The sequence below is a fragment of the Eumetopias jubatus genome, unplaced genomic scaffold (assembly GCF_037043125.1).
Source record: "Eumetopias jubatus isolate StellerSeaLion01/CBP00866 unplaced genomic scaffold, mEumJub1_p1.0 scaffold_120, whole genome shotgun sequence".
Classification (NCBI taxonomy): Eukaryota; Metazoa; Chordata; class Mammalia; order Carnivora; family Otariidae; genus Eumetopias; species Eumetopias jubatus.
The window spans coordinates 291,642-311,743 of NW_028274926.1; the positions used below are offsets into that span (position 1 = coordinate 291,642).

Here is a 20,102-nt window from a genome sequence, read left to right on the forward strand (position 1 = left end):
CAAATAACGCAACATATTTTAAGAAAAAAGAAAAAAAGAAGTTAACAGGAGAGGAAGAATGAAGGGGAATAAGTCAGAGGGGGAGACAAACCACGAGAGATGATGGACTCTGATAAACAAACGGAGGGTTCTAGAGGGGAGGGGGGTGGGGGGATGGGTTAGCCTGGTGATGGGTATTAAAGAGGGCACATTCTGCATGGAGCACTGGGTGTTATGAACAAACAATGAATCATGGAACACTATATCAAAAACTAACGATGTACTATATGGTGATTAACATAACAATAAAAAAATTTAAAAACAAGTTTTTCTTTTTGGCATTTTTAAGTTTCGTATGTACTTAAATCTTAATCCTTTATCTTAATTGATATCATGTCTGACACTAACAAGTTGGGCTTCACACTGATATATAGTAGAAAAACAATTAAAATTTTAAATTTTATTTAGAAAATAATTTGGAATATAGTTAGGGATACAGTTAGTACTTTTAAATATATTTAGAAATGTCATAAATTTGAATTTCATATTAACATGAGAAATAGTTTTAAGTGTTTTTTAATAAAAATGAGAAGAAATAGAGGAATTTTGAATCAATATTAATATGCAGATCTGAAATACCGTACGTAATTGAAAATATCATTGCATTTAGTTAGTTTATATAGAATTCATACTGCTTCATAGTCATCAAATATATACAACTCAGGCAATTTACCTGAAAATTTTTTTGATTATGAACATTATAAATGTATTGGGACAATTTATTTTGTAAAACGGTTTCTGTTTTATAAAATAATGAAATGACTGTGGCCATAAAAAACACTTAATAAGTTTTAAAAAGAATGTTGTGTAGCATCTGGTGGCTCTCGATTAAGCATCTGGTCATGATCTCAGGGTAGTAGGATTGAGCCTTGAGCTCCATTTTGGGCTCCAGGCCGAGCATGGAGCCTGCTCAGGATTCTTACTCTCCTTCTTGTTTTGCCTCTCCCCCACCATTCTCTCTCTCTCTCTCTCTCTCTAAAATAAATAAATAAAATCCTAACGGTGCCTGGGTGGCTCAGTCTTTAAGCATCTGCCTTTGGCTCAGGTCATGATCTCAGGGTCCTGGGATCGAGTCCCATATTGGGCTCCCTGCTCAGCGGGAAGCCTGCTTCTCCCTCTCCCACCCCTCCTGCTTGTGTTCCCTCTATTGCTGTGTCTGTCTCTGTCAAATAAATAAAATCTTTAAAAAAAAAGGGAAAGGTAAAAAAAATGTAATATAATTCCATAAAATATAGGCATTGATCATATATAATCAATAATACTATTTAATGCTCAGTTAACTATCACATTGAGAAAGTTATGGGAGTTCAAGGTACCTTCTATTCTGAAAAGAATGAAACTTCAGGGCTCTAGCTAAGTAAAAGTGACAGGAGGTAAGCATATCTTGCCATCCTGATTTTTCCAAGCTCATGATTTGATTTTCAAGTTCCTTACTATGATGAATCAGAAGTATTCCTATGAAAAACTGAACTTTTTAAGATGAAAACTAGATTATTTAATGTATTGACTAGAGGCAAAAACTATGTAAATACCATGTACTCTGAAAAATAAATCTTGCTTTATATAACATGTTTTTTAAATTAAAGACAAAATATATATGGTTGAAGAAATATACTGTGTGTTGGGTGCCTGGGTGGCTCAGTTGGTTAAGTGACTGCCTTCGGCTCAGGTCATGATCCTGGAGTCCCAGGATCGAGTTCCGCATCGGGCTCCCTGCTGAGCAGGGAGTCTGCTTCTCCCTCTGACCCTCTTCCCTCTCGTGCTCTCTATCTCTCATTCTCTCTCTCTCAAATAAATAAATAAAATCTTTAAAAAAAACAAAAAGAAATATACTGTGTGTTATCTTATAATCAGTAAAATACTATTTGCACTATAAGAAAGACATACAAACTTAAAACAAGTGCATTATGACCTAATATTTATTTATACCATGAATAAAAAACTCATCATTGTTTGCTTACTCATTTAGTATAAAAATCAGGACCTTTGGTGCACAGGCAAAAATTCTGAAGAATTTTTTTTACCTTTCTTCTCAAAGGAGAAATTATTTTTTTCTTAGGAAATGGCCCATGAAATTATTATTCTAACGCCAAACACCTGGAAAGAGAAAATTAGTAAACAATTTGTGTTTCAGTTGGAACTCAAATTGGAAAGAATTCTATTTATAATTTGAATCATTAATTAATAATAATGTATAACCAAGGAATATTCTAGCCTTCAAGTGACATGCCCTTGAAAACCATGATGTTTCATTATATAATTTGACATTATATCTGATGATACAACTTTATTTAGCAGGTGAAATGAAAGAAAATTGAGTGGTACTACAAGTTTAGCAGGCTTGTAGGGCAGGTTCAGATTTGGGGAGAGATGATAAGGGTCAAATATAGTGTCTTCTTAGTCAAGGTATCTTCAAATGAAATTTCAATATAAAATGTACTTTTAGTGAACATTTCCTGAAGCAAAACAAAATTCTGACCACTGCATTACTTGATTAGGTTACTATATGAAAATTTCTGAAAATAATCAAATTTTTTTAAATAGAAGTTTTGGAAATATGGCCATTTTTTTTCTAAATTTCAGGCATTGTAAATAATTTGGAAGTACAGCATTAAACATTGCCCTACTCAAAATCATGCAGTGGTTCAGATGTGAGAACGAGATGTTCCATAGAATCAGAAATCAAGGAGAAGAATTCCAGTATCAGAAATGGGCATGGGATCCCTATTTGTAAATAAAAGGTCAACTTGATAGATTCCCACTCAAACAAGTGAGGGTATATTGTTTAAAAAAATTCCATGATTTGATCCAGGGCTTTTCACTTAATAGCTGTGACTTTGGGCAAGTTACAAAACCTCTAGACCCTCTTTTCCCAAGGAAATTAAGAAAATAAGCACCTCATAACCTTCTGTGGATGAAAAACCACAGTAAGCACTAATTCTATAGCAATTTTCTTTCCTTTTATTATGTACTGGGTGTTTCCAAACCCCACAATGTTTGCGTTTCTTTAATTACATTTTTAAAGATTTTATTTATTTATTTGACACAGAGAGAGAGAGAGCACAAGTAGGTAGCGAGGCAGGCAGAGTGAGAGGGAGAGGAAGGCTCCCGGCTGAGCAGAGAGACTGATGCAGGGCTCCATCCCAGGACCCTGGAATCATGACCTGATTTGAAGGCAGATGTTTAACTGACTGAGCCACCCAGGCACCCTCCAATTACGGTTTAATTGTTATTCCATTTTCTCCAACAGATACAAGTCCTGATGAAGACATTTCCCCCAAGCCCACCATTTTTCTTCCTTCAGTTGCTGAAATAAAAATCCATAAGGCTGGAACATACCTTTGTCTTCTTGAGGATTTTTTCCCTGACATTATCAAGATAGATTGGCAAGAAGAGGATGGCAAAACAATTCTGAAATCCCAGCAGGGAGACACTATGAAGAAGACTAAGGACACATACATGAAATTCAGCTGGCTGACTGTGACTGAAGCATCAATGGATAAAGAACACAAATGTATCATCAACCACGAGAGTGGTAAAACAAAACTTAATCAAGAGATTCTTTTTCCTTCAATAAACAAAGGTATGTGTATATAAACATGAATATAACCTCCCAGAACCCTTTTTTTTAAAGGGAACACCTTACCTTTTCTGTCAAGTATTAATGAAAACAAACAGATAGAAAATTTTCGCTAATGTTGCCTTTAATGAAAGCATAAATGTTCTGCTATTTCCCCACAGAATTAAACTACTATGGGCTTTGAGGGCACTTGGGTGGCTCACTTGGTTGAGCATGACCCTCATTCAATTCAGGTCATGATCTCAGGGTCTTGAGATCAAGCCCAGTGTCAGGCTCCATGCTCAGCAGGGAGTCTGCTTGAGGTTCTCTCCCTCTGGTCCTCCCCCCTGTGCTCTCTCTCTCTTGAAATAAATATTAAATCTTTTTTAAAAAAAATAGTATGGCCTATGGAACATACAGAGAAAAAAAGAAAGACAAATTCAGTTAGCCTTTCTCACCTCAGTTTCATCATCCAAAATATTAATGTCACATTGATTTTTTTATAGTCATTTCATGGATTAAATGAAACAATACACATGAGAGCACCTAACAACTTCGCATACAAGAAATGCTCAAACAGAGTCCACTTTTGATGGTTTTACTTGGTCAGGAAATAAGAACAATTATATATCTTTCAAGAATGTTCTTCTGAACATATAGTCCTCACTTCAATCTTGCTCTACTCAAAATATGACCCATAAACAATGAGTTATAGAGGACAAAATTTTGTTCATTTGATGAAGCTGAATCATAGCTCAATCAGAATAGTAATTTGGCTACTGAGGTCTTAGTATGGTCTTGAGTTTTTCAGATTTGAATTTTATATACCAGCAAAAGGTGAAGTTTAGTAAGTAAAGACAGGGTGAGGCTCGCATGTATAAAGGTTCTTTGATTCTATACAATGAATGTATTTTTTACCTTTGGTAAATCTGCTTAGCAAACATTATTGCAGTCCTGGTGTGTGCCAGGCCTGGTATGGGTGCAGGATGATCTACGGTCCCAAGGAGGATCACTACGGGTAGAGAGAATATAATTTTCCTAATCACTCAGGGTCACTCATGATTCAGGCATAATTCAGGAATGGTGTCCAAAGGAGCCCCATTGGTGTAGACGCTGGAAATATTTAGACAGTGTGGGCAGATAGCCGAATGTGTCCTGACCCCGCTTTGATACAATAACTCACTAGACTCAGAAGTCAAGTCCTGACATTAATATCACAGACTAAGGCCCCAGAGGGCCCATAAGAAAGAACCAGTTTGTACTTTTCTCTGTGGTTCACAAGCACTTTTTAAGCAGTGGGGGAAAAAACACATAAGAAGATGTGTGAAGAGCTTTCTATATACAAGTTTACATTTCCGAAGTATATCTTTATCTTCTTGGAGCACTGAAAAAAAAAAAAAACCCACACCCAAAATGGCAACACTTAGTTTAAGGCTCCAAGTCACTAAACCAAGACTTAATCCCTGACATGAGTACAATTTCAACCCCCCAGAAGAGTAACCTTGGGAATTTCCTGGTCAGCACCAAGAAATTTCTTGATTGACACCTTTCCTTCTCCTTGGGAGGGTGACCTTACCTAAAACAATGGATTCTGCTCCCTCTCTATTGTTAAAACCTTTTCCTTTCCTGTAATCCTTTTGATCTCCCCTCTACTTGCTAGATGGGATGTTGTGTGATTCATTAATTGATTGATTAATAGCGCCATTAGATCTTTAACATTTACTTGGTTGAATTTTTGTTCTTTAACAGGTTTGATGGCAGTGATGGAATCCGAAGTGGACTCCCAGGGGCCTTCAGAGACAAAGCAAAACACAGAGGTGGTAACTGAGAGCCCTTTGAGTTCACAATCTTTCTCACCTGTTCCAAGGGCTGTGGGTGAGTTCTTGGTTCTAAACTTCATTCTCTTTGTGTTCAAACTCCTAATTGAGTTTGCTTTGCAGGGCAGGCCAACTTGGGCCGGCAGAGTGTTATGCAAGTATTAAGTTGAGCTAGCATGTTTGTCTGGAGCTCTGATGAGCTGGTATATTTGCCCAGAGTCCAGCTGAATTGGCAGAAGGGTCGGCCCACAGCCAAGCCCCTAACCTTTCAGACCAAGTTCCCCAGGTGGAAACCTCAGCAAGTTTCCAGAATTGTTGGTGGTGCACACAGAGTCTTCCTGTGGTCAGGACTCAGTAACATCTCTTACTGTCCATACACTAATGTGCACATAATTATTAGTCTTCAGTGTACATAAGCTAACAGAGGAAGGTGGGAAAAGCCACAAAAATTGGTGGGCATGAGTCAAGTATTTAGAGACTGTAAGGACATTTGCTACCTCAAGAACGCTCTCCTAATAGTACGAGTTGGTCAGGAAATGGGTTGTATCAGCACTAGGTCACCCATCAACCTCAAGAATACTTCTGTGCAAGGAGCTACACTGTAAAACACAAATTTTCAATACCAAACACGTCCTTTTTAGGCTCCGAGAAGCCCAAAGTCTTAACTAATGGGATCCTTAAATTCTAAAGAGATTAGCTCACCACTTTCTGATATACCTGTTTATTTTTCTTTTTTAATTTTTAAATTTTATTTATTTTCTCATACACCTGTTTATTTATCACCAAAAACTATAGTCCCAGATTACAGATAGGTAGCAAAATCGCAAAATTTTTATTTTTGAAGATTTTATTTTATTTATTTGTGCAAGAGTGAGAAAACAAGTTGGGGAGACAGGTAGAGGGAAAAGCAAATTTTCTGCTGAGTAGGGAGCCTGATGTGGGGCTCGATCCCAGCACCCCGGGATCAGGACCTGAGCTGAAGGCAGACGCTTAACTGACTGAGGTACCCAGGTGAGCACGAAATTGCAAAATCTTAAGTTTCTTTTGAGTCTTGAGGAACTGGCTTGGTAAAAATCATCAGGTTAGAGACCCCAAAGTACAAAACAGTTTACCATCAACGTCTAACCTCTCAGGTCCATAATCCTGGAAAAGCTGTTTACTCTCCAGAGGCTTCAAGCTTCCTCCCTCTGGACTTTTTGTACACCTGCAGGACTTCTTCATTCCACTGCCAGTTAGTATGTGTTGTCAATATGCCCTTGTCATTGTTTATATGTTTTTGGGTGTGTTAAAGCCTTCCTTGCCAAGAGGCTTATGCCCTCACTGTGGCAAAGACACTGTTAAAAATGGGTTTCCCCTTTGGGGCACACCTTCTATGATCTCCAGTGACCAAAGCTCCTACTTCACAGGGAAAATCATAGGAACCTTTAGGAAAACCTTACAAACTTCCTGGAATTGTCTCGGTGTACAACCTTCTGCGGATCCTTTGTGTGGCCTGCTAGTCTGACCAGCTAGCGTAATTCTGCAGTTTCTGATGCTCAAGTCTGTCATCACCAGGTATAAGAAACCTTCTTAGAGCACAATTAAAAGGGTCCTCTCAGTCACAGCTTGCAGCCTGGTGATTAGGTATTTTGCACACATCATCAGAGGAAGACAGCCCTCAAACTTCCCAGTAGAAGACACACCTTATTAGTGCCCCTGCTCTAAAACTAGATGTTGAACTTTGTACACATCCCACAGCTACAGAAGTCTCCACCTGACACCTGGTCCTGCCCAGACACTGGAGTTTCTGAATCAAATTGAGAGAAAGAGAAGTAGCTGACATCCAAACAGACTGATTTCACCTAAACAGGGGTTCAAGACTTCATACTTTAACTAAATATGAAATCCTTTCTCCCTTTTTTCTTTTAATTTGGCAATAGCCTGTATCTCCCTGGTCATTGCCAAGGGGGCTAACCCTTGGAATTTAGAGCAAGATTTTATTTCAGGCTATGAGAAAATCTAACCCTGGTCCTAAATTTTCTCAAGGTAAGTAAGACATCTCATTGGTTGACTCCCCTAAAGATATATCCTAAGTTAGTAGGGCTACCAAGAAGCCACCAGGATTCACTTCTTTGGCTGGCCCTACTTCCCTGGTTAGGGATAATTGGAAATGAGGTATGATCAAGACTTTCTCCTCCATTCTAATATTGTTGCAGAATCCCTCCTAAAGCAATGGGTACCCAACAAAAATCCTCAGACTCTGGCCAAAGCAGTTCTTGAAAGTAAGAATAGCCCTTGATTATGACTCAGCTGAACATGGCTGGATCTGTGCTGTAGGCAACACCATGTGCTATACCCAGATGAACACTATTGGGGAAGTTAAAACCCGGTAAGATCAGATCAGGGTGCCAGCCACTTGGTTTAACAGAGTGACTCCTTCAGCAGGGTCTTTCTTATTTATTTGATTTTAGTTGCTTTGAGTCTTGGGACCAGAGCATCAAATAGCACTCCAAACATGGGGAATTATCCTCTTTATAGGCATCATAGCAATCTGCCTGGTGCTTTATGTTCTCTCAAAAGCTTGGCATGCAAATTCAAAGCCAGTAATCTCCAAGCAAATGATCTTTTTAAGACTGGAACATCACAAAGAATGAAAAGAATGACCAACTCAAAAATTGTAAAGCTGAAGTGGTAACCTGGGAACATCACAAAGGTTAAGTAAAAAGGTCAAGGCCTATGACTATCACCCAGAAGAACAACAAATACTGTGAGAACTTCAGAGCAGTTGCTGAGAATGGCGTTAATGCCTTCAATTTAGAAACCATCTCTCAGTTAAGCTGAGAGTCTGATCAAAAGGCAGGGTTGTTAAAAAGGAAAACCACAGGCTCAAAATGTACTCACTTAGCTTAAGGCCACAAGTCATTAAAATCTTCATACCTACCTAAATGCAATTTCAACACCCAGAATTGCAACCTTTAACCAATGGACATGGGAATTTCCTGGTCAACACTAGGAAATTTACTGATTGACCCCATACATTCCCCGGAGGAGGATGACCTTGCCTAAACCAATGGATTCCTTGCTGATAATTTCTTTTTCACTCCCTCTCTATCTTGAAAAACTTCTTTCCTGTAAACCTATGGAGTTCCCCTCTACTTCCTAGATAGGATGATGCTTGATTGATAAATACAACCAATTAGATCTTTAAAATTTACTCAGTTGATTTTTTTTTTATTTCGCAGATTCTTAGTTTGTCCAATGATCAAATTAGGGTTAAACATTTACCTTTGCTTTCACCTGAACTGTGATGAAGAGCAGATGAAATCATGTCAGTGAAAATGCTTGCTATTGAAAACATAACATGACAAATGTATTCCTATACTTATTGTACTTATTTATATCCTTTCTTAAAACTAACTAAAGTAAGATTATACAGACAGCCCTAATTTTGGGGGGTTCTTGTTTTTTAATTTAAATTCAGTTAATTATCATATAGTGTATTATTGATTTCAGAGGTAGAGTTCAGTGATTCATCAATTGTATATAACACCCAGTGCTCATTCCATCCTATGCCCTCCTTAATGTCCATCACCCAGTTACCCAATCCCCTCACACCCTCCCCTCCAGCAACCCTCAGTTTGTTTCCTATGATTAATCGTCTCTTATGGTTTGTCTCCCTCTCTGATTTCGTCTTGTTTTATTTTTCCCATCTTATTTTATTTTTCCTGTGTTTGTTTCTTTTACTAACCAGAATCATGCTGTGTGTATTGTTCTTTGATATGTTTGTTGGAGATGTTTTCAGCCTAGCACTCTCCTTTTATCCATTATATATTCCACAGAATTAGTGTCACTTTTGGGGTTGCTTTATTCTGCTGCCCACTTTTGTACACAATCTTGAGCACAGGGGCTGGAATTTGAGAGGAAGAGTGTCAGTTTGAGCCTTTGTCAATCTGAGGTCAGGGTGTGTTGACTTGGCATTGAGCAGGTGGCAAGCCATGCATGCTGACTCAGGTGAATTTGGGACCCATAGACTGATGGCATCGTGTGTGATGGGGACGTGGTTGGTTTTGCTTTTAACTTTTGTTTTTCTGGGAACCTCTATCTCTCCTTCTATTCTGAATGAAAGCCTTGTTGGATAGAATATTCTTGGCTGTAGATGTTTTCCTTTTAGCACCTTGAACGTATCATGCCACTTTCTTCTGGCTGCAAAGTTTCTGCTGAAAAACCCACAATAGCCTTATGGGGTTTCCCTTGTATATAACTGCTTTCCTTTCTCTTGCTGCTTTTAAAATTCTCTCTTTATCACACTTTTGGCCATCTTATTTACTTTGTGTCTTGGTGAAGACCTTTTTAGATTGGTTTTGTTGGGGGCTCTCTGTGCCTCCTGGATCTGGATTTCTCTTTCCTTCCCCAGATTCAGGAAGTTTTCAGCTATTATTTCTTCGAATAAATCTTCTGCCCCCTTTTCTCACTCTTCTCCTTCTGGGATCCCTATCATGCGACTGTTATGCTTGACAGTGTTGCTGAGTTCCCTGGGTCTATTCTTATTTGCATATTTTCCCCCTCTTACCTGCTCAACTTAATTACTTTCCATTACTCTGTCCTCCAGGTTGCTGATCTATTCTTTTTTTTTTTTTTAAGATTTTATTTATTTATTTGAGAGAGAGAGAATGAGAGATAGAGAGCACGAGAGGGAAGAGGGTCAGAGGGAGAAGCAAACTCCCTGCCGAGCAGGGAGCCCGATGTGGGACTCGATCCCGGGACTCCAGGATCATGACCTGAGCCGAAGGCAGTCGCTTAACCAACTGAGCCACCCAGGCGCCCGCTGATCTATTCTTCTACTTCCTCTCATTTGTTGTTTATTTTGGGTGGTCCATTTTTATTTTCATTTAGTGAATCCATTATCTCTATCTGATCCTTTTTTAGATCTCCTATCTCTTTGTGGAGGGTCTCATGGAGGTGCTGAACTCCTTTCTCAATTCTAGGGAGTATCTTTATGAGCATTACTTTTAAATTCACTATCAGACATATTACTTATCTCCATTTTGTTTAGGTCTCTTGCTATGATTTTATTCCACTCTTTCATTTGAGACATATTCCTCTGTCTCCCATTTTGTCTATTGCTGTGTCTGTTTCTATGTGTTAGGAAAGTCAGCTATGTCTCCTGCACTTGAAGTAGTGGCTTTATGAAGAAGAGGTCCTGTAGTGCCCCGCAATGCAATGTCTCCTTTTCACCATAAAATGGTGCTTCAGGGATGTCTCTATGTATGTTGCTACAGGGGTGTCCTACTGTTGTGGCTGGGATGTGTTTGCCTTCAGTCCAGTCTGCAATGGCTCTCTTCATGTTGTGGGCAGTATGGGCCTGTGGTGTTAGTGAGCTGGTCTGGGGCCACCTTGGGCTTGAGTTGAGTCAGACCAGGTGTTTGCCAGAGATGAAGTAGCACCAAACTGCAGGGCACTTTCCCTGTGTTGTCCCCTGAGGAGCTTTTATTGGTGGGTGGGGCCTGCAGTCAGACCATCTGCCTGACACCAGCCCACTGCTGGGGCCACAGTCAGACTGGTCTGTGATTATCTTCCCTTCTTCCTGGAGCAAGACTCCCCACTTTGGAGTGGTGTTGACCCTTGTCTGAGCTGCTTGCACACTGCCAGGCTTATGGCACTGCTTTGATGGGATCTTGCCAAGAATAATCAGAGGGGGTAGATCTGCTTTGCTGTGGCTTCTTGTCTAAATCAGGCTGCAGAGGGTCCAGGCAGCCCTAATTTTTTATTTCTACAACTAATAGGAAACAAACGAGCAAGGCATAAATTTAATGTAACCTTTGGGTTGAAGTATCTTGTTTAGGTTTTGAATTTCTAGTGTGCAGAAAAAGTAAAAATTATAATAAGTTCCATGGTGATAATTCTCGTTTATGATGTGTTTTGCTTGGCACTTACTTCTGAAAGGAATGTCTCCCAAGGTCTTGTACCAACAAGGCTAATGAGGGCATTTCTGTTAATGCAATTCTACAGCAGATTTCTAGTGCTGATTCATGAAAGTTTTTTGTTGCTTTTGTTTTTGAAAAGCTTGTATATATGTGTGCATATACATGAATGGACAGAACAGTGAGTGATTCTGAAGAGAGATAAAATTCATCTTGTCCACATTTTTGACAAACCTTGACTGAGAAAGGGCACCTAGGACACACATAGAAGTTTTATTATGACTATTGTTACTTTTCTGTCTTTACATCAATGATATAAGAGATATTTATTTATCTTTTTAAAAGCCTTTTACTTCCAGTTAGTAAACATACAGTGTTGTATTAGTTTCAGGTTCAAATGTGATGAATAAAGTCAGTGTATGGCAAAAAAAGAGATGTTTAATGTACTTTCAAGTCATCTCTTGAGGATATTTTAACATTTATCATAATTATAGTAACATTTTCCTTCTTGGGATTTACCCAAAATCTATACCTCCACCCATTTCTTCAAGAGCAGACCAAAATAAGATTGTGTGGAATGCATAAAATTGCACACCAGAACCATGTTGATGTGGATAAGGACAATGGGCCAGAAAAAGCTAAACCAATAGGGCCTTGCAACTCTTTCTTTCTGCATCCAATGGTCAATGATCATTTTAAGGATTTTTGTCTTTGTATGTATGTTGGGTGCATTTTTTGTTGTTGTTCTGTTTTATTTTTCTGCACTGTAGATAAATACAACTCTCACCTCAGGTTTTATGTATTCAGATGCCTATCAGTGTGACTTGGCCTATCATTCTATCCCTGCAAACAAGGGCACTGAATTGATGAGCTTTTAGGGGTGTATGGGTGGCTCAGTTGGTTAAGCACCTGCCTTTGGCTCAGGTCATGATCCCAGGGTTATGGGATCGAGCCCCATGTTGGGCTCCCTGTTTAGCAGAGAATCTGCTTCTCCCCCTCTCCCTCTGCCCCTTCCCCCTGCCTGTGCTCTCTCTCTCAAATAAATGAATAAAATATTTTTTTAAAAAAAAGAAATGCTGAGCTTCTGTAATAAGAAGGTCATTTGCTAAGGCTAATTAAAATATTTGGAAGACATGATGTCTGACCATCCACAAAGGTGGAGTTATGTTTGATTTCTATGGGTTGTTTTACAAGGTGTTTTCCACATGCTCTAGGCTCATCTAAACCCCCACAACCATCCACTGAGTGCTGGCTCTTCCAATCACTGGTATGATTCTCGGCAAGGTACATAGATTCTCTAAATCTTATTTCCTTCTAGGTAAGATGGAGTCCTCCAAATTCAGCCCATGTCAGTGTAACTGGGGAATCATATGACAAAATACATGTGAACCTTTCACATAGTGCCTGGCATGGTAATAATCACTCAGTAGGTATTGGCTTTCATTAGTATTGTTGTCATGTCTGCAAATACTACCACTCCAGAAAATCATGTGTGGAATTTGGGGATACTGAAGCGTGTGTGATTTGAAAGGCAGGGCTACTTTCTTTTGCTTAGATAGGAAATTGATCTAAACCAGATTCCTTCCAACATGTAAGATTCTGCTGTGGATTCTGGGGTTGGATGAATTCATTTTGGTAGCAACCTTTCAGGTTAGCAATGGTTGGTGAGGACTATACAGCAGCCACTGTTTCTGGTTATTTTTCCATTTAACAAGTATTTATTGAACACCTACTTTGCAGAAGCCACTGTGCTAGGAGCTATGAGCACAGAAGGAAAACAAGATTGTCTTAAGCATTTACCCTCCAGTTGTGGGGGGAAAAAAAGAAAAATGCATCATTCATGAATTTCAACATCTTCATGTGCAGAAATACAATATATGAAATGATTTACTGAATTACACAGAATCAGACCAACCATTTCTGGAATTGTGAGGCTCATATTAGTAATGGTTCTCCTCTCTGTTTACTAATTGTTATCTATCTATCCATCTATACACAACACAGACATATGTTAAAGAATAGATATGAACAATTGAATAATACTTGCTCTCATTTCTTTTAGAGCTCACTGCTGTTAACTCCGCAAAAGCTTCTCTGAATGATGAAAACGGTAAGTTTTTGTCTACATTTATGTTATGCTATAGCATTTTTCCATCTGATCAGTGTAACCATTGAACTTCCCTGGCTTCAGGGAGAAACCTCAGAATGACTGGATTTTGCAAAATAGACTGAATGATATTGTAAGTCAATACATCATTTCTCAGGAGTCATCTTCACACAGTAAATGTTGGTTTGGGTGTGAGAGGACTATAAGTTAGGGGTGCAGTGGGTACTCTGAATTCTTTCAACAATGGACTTCATTCACTTCTGTGGCCTTTGTTTCTACTGACTGAGGAAAACATGATATCAAGTTGCTTCGAGATTTAAAAAAAAATTTTGTTCTTGCTGGTGGTTAATAACATGAGCTGACACTGAGAGATTCTTGTACAGAAGGTGTTGTGCTGCACTGTGAGGACATTTTGTTTAATTCTCTTAATACTCACTGTGAAGGATTTTATTCCCACTTTATATCAGGTCAATGAACTGAAATTATTTAAGTGCCCATGCCACACAGCGAGATCTATGGCTTCATCCCAGATTATCTGAATCAAGAATTCATATACTTACTTAGTTTTATTCTTCCTGAAATCCCAAAGCCAAGGCCCTGAGACAGATCCACACATGGGGAAGGGTGTGAGTGCTGGGTCTCAAGTGCCACAGACTGGACTTAAACTCCACACTTTTAATTATCAGTTGCATGAATATGGGTAAATTATTTACATTTTATGAACCTACCAAAAATGACACAAATACCTATCTCTATTATAGAAGATATAACATGACATATGTGAAATGACTAGCATAGGTATCTCACTTAGCTGCTGCATCATAAGTACTAGCTCCTAGCTCTTTCTCCCCACATATGAACAAAGGTAATGATGAAGAGCAATGGTTCTGCCCTGCTGATCCACCTTCCATATTTAATATCAAGGGTCTTCTGGACTCTAATCATCATTGTCATCATCATCTTCATCATCATCCAACTTTATAGTTTTGCTTAATCATTTTTATGTCTTGGTTATTTATTGCATGTGGAGGTGAAGAATTAAAGAACAGTTGAGAAAGTATTCTTAAATGCCATGTTGGTGGGATTGAAACCTGGATTCTAGTACTTACTAATTGCACAAAATCAGTCAAATGGCTTCCCTCTCTGTCCTCAATTTATTTGTAAAATGAGAATGAAAATAATAATCTCATAGGTTATTGAAAAATTAAATAAGGCTTAAGCTTTGCATGCAAAGTTCTCCAAATAAGTGACATTTAGTTTGTACTTATTCTCACTTAAAGACATGGTAAGGATGAAGAAATGCTAAAAGCTATTTATCACCAATGCCTTTTTCCTATTGGATTCATTCATTATAAACACAACCTTACTTTTTAATACTTTGGAAACTTCTGGGTGAATTTCACAGTCTTTTGACTCACTTGACCTGCAAACTGGGTTCTGAGTTGTCTTGGTGGTGGTGGTGGTGGTGGTGGTGGTGGTAATAGTGGTATAGAGGTTTACTATCCAGTTGTGCTGGTGTGAGGCTGTCACTTCAATTAGGTCATCAGAAGTGTATATAGTCACCTTTCGCCCATTAATAAGTCCTAGCCTCTCAAAACAACACATGAAATTAATAAAATGTTTCTTTTAGACACCCTGCAGCTGCAACTCAAGAACACTTCTGCCTACTACACCTACCTCCTCCTCCTTGTGAACAGCCTGGTCTACTCCACCATCATGGCCATCTGTCTGCTTGGGAGACCAGTATTCTGTGGCAATGGGAAGAATTCCTAACACATGGTGGCACCAAGGTTCCACTTCTTCCCGTTGGCTATTGTCCCTAAAAGTGTCTGCTGAGGATCTAGTGGGACTTCTTTTGGAGATTGGGTATTTCATTTCACATGTGTCTTTTTCTACTTGTCATTATTGCAGAACAGGTTTAAAAAACTGCTGGGCAAACGGAAACTTTCACTCTGCAGCAAGAACAAATGTTGCCATGACTCAGGGGCGGGGCCAGGGGGCCACACGGGGCTTCAGGACCACCCTCTCTCTTTATTGTCCACCACCTTCTCAGCCACCCAGTCTCCATGCCTCTGAGTACAGCCAAAATGCAGCTTCTAGTCACATCCCCGAGGTTCTTTAACAAGATAACTGCCTTGAAGCTTTTTATTTTACATACCTGGAAGTCACTATCCTTGCTACCTGAAGTTTGTAGTGTTTTCCATAATAGACAAAATAAAAGCAATCAAAAGTCTACTTTGGCCTCTGTGTACTTTCATTTGGTGCAATCTAACTGAAAGTCCAAGGTAAGGGACAGCATGACAACTGAGCCAACCAATTTAGCATTGGTTGTAATAATGGTCAATTCCACATTTCTAATTCTTTACTTGAGATAGTCCTTATGATGCCTTCTTTGGGGCACCAGCCCCCCGGGAGCCACAGCCAGTGAAGGTGCCCACGTTATTTCTCCTTCAAAGGTCAACAGATTCAACATTTGGTTGAAGATGTTCTGGTAGTGAGAATATAACTTGTCACATGACTGGCAGGTGTGCTCAGACTTATCCCAGTGTGTCGCAGGCACCATGTTTCCTGATCTCACAAGAACCCCAGGAGAGCTGCACTAACACTGGAAAGATAGGGTGTTGGAGGGGTTAAGTGCTTGGACTCTGAATCCCATGTGCCTGTGTTTAAATCTTCGTTCTATAGCTACTTGAACTCTCTATGACATAATTTCATCTGTAAAATGGAGTTACAGTGATTAGTCTCCTGGAGCTGGTGGATGAGATGAAGTAATTTTGTTGGGTACATGAGAGTCCCCAACAGCACTAGCATCTACTGTTGGCAGCTCTAATTAAGAAATAATAGAAATACACATGCACACACACTACAAGTTGGGCTCTCATTTACATGTATGTGTATATTTCTACAAACATGGGTGTAAAACAAAATGTTCAGTGTGTGGTAAGTTGGTGAAAAAAGTAGTGACTGTTTATTTTTCTATTTTTGCTAATGAATGCATTTAAATATATACCTTTTATATATTAGAGTTCAAACAATGTCTCATTTAAAATTGGGAAGGATTTTTGGTTTATTTACAATCAGCTGCAGTTCCTTTGAAACAGGCGCTTTTGGACACCAAGTAGAAGTTCCCATGTGGAAACAACATAAGAACCACCAGATACAAAAAAGAGAAATTTAATTTCGGTCTACTCCTTGATTCTCAAGAATGTGATCAGACATCTTAGGACAAATGCCTGAGCTTCTACTGAGAGATCTGGAACTGTTACTGCACATGGAAAGCACGGAGGCACAGAGGGGAACTAGCAAATGACCTAAAGCTGTGTGGGCTGATGTCACTGCTGGGGCTCCTAGGCAGTGTCTCCCATGGCTTCCAACTCCTTACCACCTTCCTTCCCCAACTGGACCTGGACTGCCCTGGACTGGGAGGTGCAGACAGGGGGAAGGTGGTGGTGCAGGAGACAGTGTGGGGGGCAGGAGGGCACTGGTGTGGTGATGGTGTTTATTTTCTCAGGCTTTTTTTTTGACGGGCTCTGTCAAATGTGGTTGATTTGTGAAAATGCTTGAAGTCAAACCGGCCCCTGCTGGTTGGGGCTGTGCAAACAGTGGCTCGGGTGTTGTAAGATGAAATAAGCACAGTTAAACCACAGCCAACTAGCTCATTTCCAAAAGGCCACAGCTAATGGAAATAAAATACCTGCCTGCACACTCATGCTCCTGCTGTCAGACGTACTCTCAGGTTGTGGGTGAGGGGGTCCCCTACTTTATACCGAATTCATTCCAGTACCTGCTATGTGAGTTGGGATTGTATGACCAGGACTGTTGAGACACTGCACCTTCAGTTCATTCTGATGACACTGTTCTGAAAGAAACAGCACTCAGACTTCTTGTAGCACTAGGTGATCCCTGATATTTCACAAGGATCTGCGATTTTCCATAGCAGGTGATTTACTGAGACTCTGACTTTCTGTCTCATTTTGTCAGTGTGGGCATGGTGACACGAGACCCATGACCATGAAGCTATTAGCACAAGTAGACTATAGATTTCACAAGGGCAGGTGCTTCTTTCCTCAAAGAACGCAGGTATATGGAGGCCCTGAGTTCAACTGTGTAATTGAATGTCATAGACTGAGTCATCTTCTTCTCTCTATGGGGACAAGCGACTGTAGAGTCAGGCTGAGCAAGGTTCAATAAGAGACATGCACATCGGATAAATGTGCTAGGGGTGGAGCAGAGGAGGGCTGTTCAGTAATGTGAGCACAAAGAGCACGTGTCCTCACCCCTACCCCACCCAAGTACTGTAGAGAGATTGTGACCAGTCAAGGACCCAATCTGTCCAGTCCTTGCGAAGATCACTACTTCAGGCTTTCACAGTCTGATTTCACAGCACATTCTCACCATAGACTTCAACCTCTTGGTCTGTGCTTGAGAGCCAACTTCTGGGTGAGCTTTGGCTTCCATGAGCATGGGCCTCATGCTACAGGTTCAGCCCAGTATGTGTAGGAAAGAGCTTTCTCAGGGTAAATTATAAGCTCACCTCTTGCTTAGACATCATCTACAGGCCTGGTGTATATGTGACTCCCCTCCTGACACAGGATATTCTCACTGTGATCACACCACTGAGTTCTCGAGATTTTGGTGCCAAGGCCAGAATCTGCAGACCCTCCTCGCCCCTTTCTCCACCTTAAGAAACTCTTTCTGGTGAAGCCTCGGTCTCCCACAGCCCTTCTGATGGTACTTCTGTCATTTGGTCCATTCTCAGAACAGCACAGATGGAGCTGATCTGACCTGCACAAATGTACATTTGACCATGTCATTACAATCTGTAATTTTTCTTCAGGAAATATGTCCAAGGAAATAATACTTGTTTTCCATTAGGTATATTTTTTTCTCTAAAATCAGAAAAAAAAACCCTAAATGTCTGAAAGTAGAAGAAAAGTTAAATAATTATTATATTTCCCCCAAATATTTTGCATCCTCTTAAAATTATATTTATGTAGTATACAACAATACAGTAAATGCTCATGCTATCATGCAAAAGCAAATATGTAGGGGCACCTGGGTGGCTAAGTCATAAAGCATCTGCCTTCAGCTCAGGTCATGATCCCAGGGTCCTGGAATCAAGCCCCACATTGGGCTCCCTGCTCCGCGGGAAGTCTGCTTCTCCCTCTCCCACTCCCCCTGCTGTGTTCCCTCTCTTGCTGTGTCTCTCTCTGTCAAATAAATAAATAAAATTTTTAAAAAAGCAAATATGTAATGAAAAACTGTATATCCCATAGGACCATATTTATTAAAATAAAAACCTAAATATATATTTGCAAATCAGAAAGACAAGAAGAATATAGCCAGATGACTTTAATCATTTCTGGATATTCCAAAATTTCTATAGCAAGCTGACTTTATTACCTTTACATTATAAATTTTTAAAACAAGGTATAAATAATATTGGCCATATGGCCACAGTTACGTGAATATACAAACACAAAATGAGGAAGAGACAAATTAAACTGTCAACAGTGATGTGGTTGCAGAGTTTGAAGGACAGGTACTGTGACTCTTGTTCTATGCACATTTTTACAAAAAGCATGTGTTACTCTCACATTCAGGGAAAAAACATAAAAAAGAGTAGCCATGGGAAGACCAAGGTATCAGGTGAGGGATAGAGCCTACTCACACACAAAGGAAGCAGCCTGCCTCACAGTTGCTTTCCTCTTGTCAGATAATTAACCTCACATAGGACATTTTCTACTCCTGGAAATGTCTGCCTGCATTATAGCCAAGAACCTATCTGGTACGGGAGAAAAAAAAGAAGAGAATCCTATGAAAAGATTGTGTTCCACATCTTAACCTCATAAGCGTCACACAGTTCAGGTGAAGTCTGTGGTAACATAAGTAGATAAAGGTATTGCTGTTGGGAGGCTTCACCCACCAGCCTATTAAACTGCTATAGAGACACTGGGGCAAGTTAAATGCCTTCTCACTTGGAAATGAATCTGAGGAAGATGGTCATACCATGTCTTCCTGTTTCTGGGCTTCCTTTCTAGCTAATGCCATTTGAGCCACAAGGAGCTGACATGTCTTGGAATTATTTGGGAGTCCTAAATAAAGCCAAACATTTGATTAAAACATAATAATATGTATAGTTTGCATAATTTAAGAAGTGAATGTTAACAGGGCCCTCTGGCTATAGTGAACCAATCTTCTCAGGGACACCAACCATAAAACTGGACTAGATCAACAAAACTAACTATTTCAGTGGTTAGAAATATCCAAATGTTGCAACAACTGAAAATTGTTTATGCTTAAAAAGCTGCAGAATTCAGGGAACAACAACAGTGCGGTGTTTTTTGCCTACAGTGGCTCCCATTTTTCCCCCTCCCAACACCCAGCATCATAGGCATAAAGGTTCTTCCAAGAGAGGACAGGCCATGAGGACTGGCAGCAAAGTTACAAAATGTATGGGGCTGAGTTAATTCGGGGTGGGGAGTGATGTGAAAGTGAGCTGACAAGCTGTGTCGTGTGCAAGCAGAAAGGCCAGGGGCTGGTCTGAGGTTGTGGTCATAGCAGCAGCAAGCACGTGCTTGGCTGAAACTGTGTGCATGCTTAGCGGAGACTCAAAAGTCAAACACTGCAGTTGACCTGGAAGTGATTGGCATATAGAGGAGCCATGAAAAGACTCAGAA

At 39.8% G+C, this 20,102-nt stretch overlaps 1 gene segment (V, D, J or C); it reads left to right on the forward strand.

The window, feature by feature from the left end:
* The window catches only part of LOC114202226 (T cell receptor gamma constant 1-like), a 36,790-nt gene extending 21,209 nt beyond the window's left edge, over positions 1 to 15,581 (forward strand). Inside the window, 4 exon segments of the C gene segment in view lie at positions 3,290 to 3,622; positions 5,348 to 5,473; positions 13,378 to 13,425; positions 15,053 to 15,581. Coding sequence covers positions 3,290 to 3,622; positions 5,348 to 5,473; positions 13,378 to 13,425; positions 15,053 to 15,195 — 650 coding nt within the window.
* The last annotated feature ends 4,521 nt before the right edge of the window (positions 15,582 to 20,102 follow it).